Source organism: Pteropus alecto, unplaced genomic scaffold (assembly GCF_000325575.1).
Source record: "Pteropus alecto unplaced genomic scaffold, ASM32557v1 scaffold30, whole genome shotgun sequence".
Taxonomy (NCBI): Eukaryota; Metazoa; Chordata; class Mammalia; order Chiroptera; family Pteropodidae; genus Pteropus; species Pteropus alecto.
In genome coordinates, this window is record NW_006429782.1 from 1068840 (window position 1) to 1075956 (window position 7117).

Genomic DNA, 7117 nt, shown 5'->3' on the forward strand with positions numbered 1-7117 from the left:
CAGGTCGCGCGTCAGGACTTGGGACAAGAGGAGGGCAGGTTTGTGGGGGAGGGACGCAGGAAGGGGGCTGCCCCGCCTCGCCGGTGAGGCAGGGTGCTGGCCCTGGCCGGCTGGTGGCTGGTGGCGTGGAGTAGATGGCTCGGCCCCGCCTGCTCCTCTCCGCGGGGTCCCCTCGTGCTTCCGGGGCTGGCACCAAGCCCCCTTCCCTCACGCTCCCACGCGCCAGCCCCCGGGTCGGAGCCAGTCCCGGCCTCTCCCTCCATGAGTGTGTTTTGAGCATCAACTGTGTGCCCAGGGCTCAGGACGCATGCGCAGAGGACACGAGAGTTGGGAACCAACCAAGAACTGGAGGTGAGACCGAGACCAGGCAGGGCCGGGCATCCCCGCCTCAACACTGGCCAGCAGCCCCGCCAGCCGCGCTAATCTAACTCACCGAAAATGAAGCGACCGAAGTGTTCTGTCCCTCAGTGGCATTGGCCACGTGCCACGCGCTCAGCAGCCACATGTGGCTGGTGGCTGCGGTATTAGTGCTGTTGGAGAACTACCATTCCAGAAGGTTCTATCGGAAGGCGCCGGGCCCAACGGTCCGGTCTGGTGTGCTTCCATTTCCGGTGAGGACAGAGCGTGGGCTGAGTGGAGGGCACACTGTTTGCTTGGAGACCAGGGCGCGGGGAGCTGCACACACACACAGCAGGGAGCAGGCGGCGGGGGCCACTTCCCGGGGGCCACTTCCCAATGAGATGCACTGTAGCAATGACCACGTCGCAGTTGTAACAGTGTAATAGAGTTTTGCAAAATGTTACCACTGGGGGAAACTGGGCAAAATGTTATTTCTTGCTACTGCCTGTGAACCTACAATATCCACTGCAAAATTGTATCATCTTGATGGCGCCTTTTCTGGTGCCCTCTACACTGCCTGCCCAGGCGAGGAGCTCCCCTCCCTCATCCTTCACTGGCCCTGGCCCTGACTTGGGGCGGCTGCAAGACAGTTTCCTGCCATCGCCAGCCTGGCACCAGGCCCCGGCGAGGGAGTAAAGCCGTCCTGGGCACGGGGGTTGTGGCTGACAGTGAAGGACCACAGGCTGGACGGGGTCGAGTCAATGGGCTGACGACCTCAGGCCACGAGTGACCAGGGCTCAAACCCATAACTCTGCAGGTGGGTGCCACTTCAGACGTGCATCCCATTAGAGGCACCCCCAAGGGCCGTGGGCACGGGCTCCCTGGGACCCCAGAGCCCAGAGCCCCTTAGACCCCTGGGGACCTCCAGCTCACCCAGTGAGGGGGATCCCTCTGCCCTCAGGTCGACCTGCTCCACCTCGTTTCCCTTTAAACCCATTTCTCTTCCTTTCAGGTGAGTCCCTGGGCTTCTTCTGGAGGCAGGAGAATTAAAGAAGACAATGAGATGGGGTGATGTACAGGGAGGGCTTGTCACTGGGATTAGTAATAATGACAGGACTGAAACGTGCGCAAGTCCCTGAGCTCTGGGGAGGAGACACGCCTGTGAAGCAGAGTCTCTAGACTCAGTCCTGTCGAGTTTTTTTTCTTTTTTTTTTTAATCAGGAAGAAAGTCACCCGTTTAATGTGCACCTCCTCCCTCCAGTTCCGGGACGTCCTCACCACCCTCCAGCAAGCTCCGTCCCCAGTCCCCATCGGCAGTCACCCCTCCCCCTCCCCAGCCCCTGACAACCGCGAACCCACTTCCTGTCCCCGTGGACGTGCCTGCTCTGGACGTTTCACATCAGTGGAGTCACACACCGCGTGACCCGCGTGTCTGGTTTCTCTTACTTAATTTTTTAAAAATAAAATCAGTTTTCAAAAGTTTTAGTTTTACAGAAAAACTGAAGGTTATCGGGGGGTTTCTGTACCCCTGCCCGTTTCTCTTTTTATCAGCACCAAAAGTCAATGTCTGCCACTGTCCTATCAAGGGGAGCAGAGACCAGGTCCCTACGGCACAGCGAGGTCCCCACCTGATCCGGGTGATGGCTCCCACGTGCTCAGCCCTGTGCTGGGACATGCGTGGCTGATGCCTGTGGGCAGCTGGGGAGCCCGAGCTGGCGTCCCTGTTGACCCAGGTGGGGACTGGGCCCAGGGGGCCTGGGCAGCTGGCCAGCTGGGGAAAGGCTCCCGGCCGCTCCAGCTCCGGGATTTCCCTGTGGCTCCTGGAGGGACACGTGGCAGGGCGGGCCTGAGGAAGCCACCAACACAAGATCCACAGCGGACTGGGAACAGGCTGTGCCCGCTGCAGGAATTGGAGGTGGCGGGGGCAGGGAGCGGTCAGCTTGGCAGAGCTGGACATGGCTTGGTGCCACCTGGAGGGTGGTGGCTTGGCCTGTGGCACATACCCTTCCCCCACACACATATGCCAGGGCGAGTAAGGGACAAGGGAGGGACCTGGGGAATTGAGAGAGGGCCATGGGGGCTGGTGCTGGTGGGGGCTGCCTGGGGTGGGGGGGGCAGGTGTTGGCTGTGGGGCATGAGAGGAGGGCCCTGGTCTGGGTGGCTGAACGAACACAGGGGCCAGGCTCCAGGGGGCCCAGGTTTCCTCCTGAAGGGCCAGGTGGGGGGTGTCCCCGCTGTTGAGCTTGGATTTCTAGGCAGGAGAGGGGTGACCTGCTGCCCCCGCTGTCCCGGGGGATCCTGGTCCCCACACCTTACCAGGTACACCTTTGCTTCTGCCAGCCCAGACCCCCACGTTCTCCAGGCTGTCCCCCGGTGCCAGCGGCTCACCACCTCACTGGCCTTGCATTTGGCATTTTGTGATCTGGCACCAACCCCACCAGGCCTGTCAACCCTCACCGGGATGGCTGAGGGTGGCAGTGGGTCACCGGGTCCTTCGGGCCTATGGTGGCAAGCACAGCCCTCCCACGAGAACAGTGGCCGGTCTGTGCCCTGCCTACGTCCCTTGCATGCTGTCCCCCCAGGGCAGGTAGAAGCGCCCACGAACCCTGCACAGGTGGCCACACCAGCCAGGAGTGGGACAGTCTGTGTCCACGGACAGATAGACGGACATACTCAGCCGTCCAAACAGGGGAGGGTCACTGGGCTGTGAAGGGAGGCGCTGACGCTCACTGCCACGTGGACGAACCTTGAACACACGAGGCTCCCCAGGCCACCCCTGGACGGGCCACCAGGGACTGCTGGCCCCCACCCCCCACGTACCGCCTGCCCAGCCAGACTCCAGAGCCAGCGTCACTGTCCTGGAGGTTCAGGGCAGACTCCTACGTGGCAGCAGAACAGCAGATGCGGCACACACGTGTTTTTACGAGTTTTATTAAATCCTTATAAAACAGAATACAAAATTCCGGCATTGACAGTTGGTGTCAAGAAAAATTTCTGAGCTGTCAGCCCACCTGGTGCAGCGGAGTTAAAGTGCTTGGATGTTTTTCCCCCACTTTTAAAAAATGTCTTTTTCATCTTTTTTTTTTTTTACACATCTTAAGCTGAAACGCTGGTGTCCGCTCCCCCGCGGGGCGGCCTGGGGCCCTGGTGCTCATTCACAGTAAGGGCGCACCGTGCAGGGGAGGGGACAGGAGATGGCAGTCACGCGGGTCCAGGCCGCTCACAGCTCGGCTGCCAGGGGAGTGGCTGCGGCCCATTTCTCCTCCAGGAAAGGCAGAGCCGCGGGATGGCCGTGGAGCCACGCGGGCGAGGTGCGGGTGGGGCGGCTGCCACCCAGGGTCTTTGGAGAGGCCAGTCCACAGACCGGGCGAGCAGGAACACGGAGGGGCGTCGGCCCTCACCCGCCACCACAGACTATATCGATCGTACAAGACTCGGGGGGCTCAGACATGGCGTCTGGGCCCCAACCCAGGAGGACCCCGACATTCAAGTATTCTTTGAGAACAGGGGAAGGAAGTCAACTGTTGTTCTTAAGAAACTAAAGAAATAGGACAAACCAGAAGCCAGACGGCCGGGCGGGGGGACGGGGCCCACAGTAGGAGCACGTGAGCTTGGGGACGAGGACACCTGTATTGCATAGTGTTTCCCACCCGAGGACAGGGGGGTCAGAGTCTCCCCGAGCCCAGCGGGTCACGCGACGTCTGACCAGGGTGCTAGGGTGGGTGCAGGGACTGGGGTGGCCACGTTCCTGAAGTGGGCAGAGCAGATGCTGCCCTTGGCGGAGGGGTCGAGCTGCAGCCCCGGCTGGCAGGGCTTCGGCCACGCCAATCCGGGGGCAGTGGGGCGCAGGACGTGGCCGTGGTCAGACCGAGCCCTGAGAAGGGGCACTTGGGTGCCCGGGTGGGGGGGTCTGTGGGACCCCCGCGTTGGCTGACGGGCGCCTGTCCAGCCCCTCCCTCCCATTTCCTCCAGCGCCCACTCCTGGGTGAGCAGAGCCCAGTGGAGAGGGCCGAGGGGAAGCAGTGCGTGCACCCCTGGGTCAGCTGCAGCTTAAGGTCAAGGTTCGCAGGAGCCCCGATTGTCAGCTGGCAGGGGGTCCAGTGGGCGGCCGTCCACCCGCCTGCCCGCGCCCAGGCTCCTACCGGCCACCAGGCTGTCCCTGGGGTGAGGTGAGAAGGGGCAGGTCCACCCGCCCTTGAGAACACCAAGGGCTGGGGAGGGCATGAGCCTCACGCTCTGGAAGACGGGGCGCCCTCTTGTCCTGAGTCGCGTCGGCTGGGGCCATGGGCGGCGGCAGGCCGGTCGCGGTACGTGAGGCCCGGGCGGGGTGGCGGGCCACACAGCCACATGTGCCTTCTGTCCTCCCCGGGCGCCTGTCTGCTTTTAACACCATTCAGAGAGGAACATGGGGTAGGGGACAGAAAAAGGAGAAACCCAACAGCAACAACTTTTATATAAAAAGACCCCCCAGCTGAGCTGAGCGCCTCACAGCTGGGGGGAGCACAGCCCGCTGGTAACCGGCTGGCAATAGCTTAAAAAAATCTTTAGCTCTGAGAGGGGAGGGGGACGACCTATGTACAGAGGAAAGGGGGCGGGGGTCACGCGTGGTCGCCCACCAGGACCACGGGAGCTGCAGACAGGCTGGCTCGCTGCCGCCGCTGGGCCAGCTCCGACTGAGAAGGCGGGGACAGCCGCAGGCAGCGTGAGGCGGCACGGATGACCACGGGCTGGCCCTGCCCGGCCTCCTCCAGCGCGTCCTCCTCGCGCTGGGCCAGCTGCCGGTTCATGGCGATGGCCTCGGCAGCGAAGGATGTGAGATCTTTGGCACAGCTGTTCCTGGAGACAGGGTAGGGAGGTCACCAAGGAGAGGGAGGGGGCTTTCCAGGTGCACCCCTGCTTCCCTTGGGACCCCAGAGTCTGTGGTTAGGACTCCAGCTAGGAATCCCATCTATCACCAGGTACGAAGACACCCAGCACCTGAATGGCCCCCCCACAACTAGAAGATTTACTTTGTTCCAAACACCTTAACATTTCAAACCCTCTAACACCAAGGGCTCCCCCACCCGGGCCCAAGGACCCCGCAGGCCTCACCTCTGCAGAACCATGGGCGTGGGCAGGGTGTTCTCCGGGGCGCACTGTAGGACACAAGAGATGCGGGGCTGACGGCCAGCGCTCCCTGGGGAAACCCTCCCAGGTTCTCAGCTGGCCGTGAAACCACCGGTTTCTGGGGGCATGCACCCGGGAGCTGAGGCAGTCTGGCGGAAGCAGGGGTTACAGGGGGCAATGGCGCTCCAGGCCTCCCCTCCCCTTCTCAAGCCATTCGGTTCCTGACACCCCCGCAGGGGCACAGAGTCCCTCCGCTGGCTTGTGTCTAGCGGACAGTCCTTGCTCCCCACAAGGCTCCTTGCTCAGGTGACCGCTGGCCAGGAGAAATGCCAGGCTCTTCCAGGATCAGTGGTGACAGAGCCTTGTCCGAGGCTAGCCGCCCACCTCCCTGCCCTCTGGCTGACCTCCATCTGCTGCTGTGCCAGGCGGGGAGATGCCCCAGGGCCCTGGGCAGGAGCCGAGATTCACTACGCAGCAGCCCCCGCAGCCCCCACCCAGCCAGCCCCGGCCAGCAGCTGTGCCTGGACCCACAGAAGATGCTCAAACACCAACTCTGAGCCACTTCCGGCAGGCGGGCACTCACTCCCTGCACCCAGGGCAGGAGCCGGGACGCGCTGAGCAGCAGCTCCTGCAGTGCCCACCCAGCCCGGGCCCCAGTGGCCGGCACTCACCCCCTGCACCCAGGGGTGCTGCAGGACCTGTGCGGCACTCAGCCTCTGCTTGGCGTCACGCACCAGGAGCTTCGAGATGAGGTCTTTGGCGGCAACGGAGATGTGGGCCCAGTCCTTTTCGGGGAACTCGTACTTGCCCTCCTGGATGCTCTCAAACAGCATATTCTGGGGAGCACACACAACGGAGGGGTATTGGCCACAACCCCCACACGCAGGGGGCGAGCGTGGACCCGAAGGGCTGTGACACTGCTAAGTGACAGGCTCTGTCAGGGACCCCTGCCCAACCACGTGGCCTGACCTGTGGCTTGGGGCCCAGGTGCAAAGAACCAGGACTGGCCACCTAGACAGTGGGGTGGGGGGCCGAGGGTTCTGGGGTCAGGCAGCAGGGCGGGGGGCCTGAGGGGCCACAGAAGGCAAGGACAAAGGTCTGGAGTTGCTGGCCGTGGAGGTGCTCAGTGGGCGTTGCCTAAGTGGGACTTGGATGCAGGGTGCTCCTGAGCCTGAGTCCTGAGCCCCGGGGAGCAGGATAAAACCCAGTCACCCCAAACCACAGGCCTCTCCCCACTTCAGCTCCCTGACCCAGCTGCTTGCCTATACGGTGACCCAGGAAGGTCAGGCCAGCTCACTGCGGCTGGGGGCAGTGCCCTGGGGGCTGCGGGGATGGGCACACCTGGCAGGCCGGGCAGGCCTCCCCACGGTCCCAGCCACAGTCGCTGCCACAGTGGCCCACAAAGGGCGGGTAGCCGCTGAGCAGGATGTAGAGGATGACGCCCAGGCTCCAGAGGTCGCAGCGCTTGTCGTAGATGCTGGCCTCCTCGCTGAAGGCCTCCACCACCTCGGGGGCCATGTACTCGGCGGAGCCGCACTGCGGGCGAGGGTGGGGGTCAGGCGGGGAACAGGAGGGGGAAGGGCGCTGCGCTGCGGGACTTCCCAGAGTCACGTGAGGCGCGGGACCGCCCCGTCACTTGAGCCGAGCCGCTGTGCCCGACAGGCCTGCTGCC

The 7117-nt window shown here is 63.4% G+C and overlaps 1 protein-coding gene across 1 annotated transcript in view; it reads right to left on the minus strand.

The window, feature by feature from the left end:
- Window positions 1-3254: 3254 nt before the first annotated feature.
- MKNK2 (MAP kinase interacting serine/threonine kinase 2) overlaps window positions 3255-7117 on the minus strand; it is a 10280-nt gene continuing 6417 nt past the window's right edge. The window contains exons 10-13 of the mRNA XM_006904065.3: window positions 6787-6981; window positions 6117-6281; window positions 5431-5474; window positions 3255-5175 (exon numbers count right to left, since the gene is read on the minus strand). Of these exons, the coding sequence (XP_006904127.1) occupies window positions 4938-5175; window positions 5431-5474; window positions 6117-6281; window positions 6787-6981 (642 nt within the window). The 3' untranslated portion in view covers window positions 3255-4937. The remainder of the gene's footprint in view (window positions 5176-5430; window positions 5475-6116; window positions 6282-6786; window positions 6982-7117) is intronic.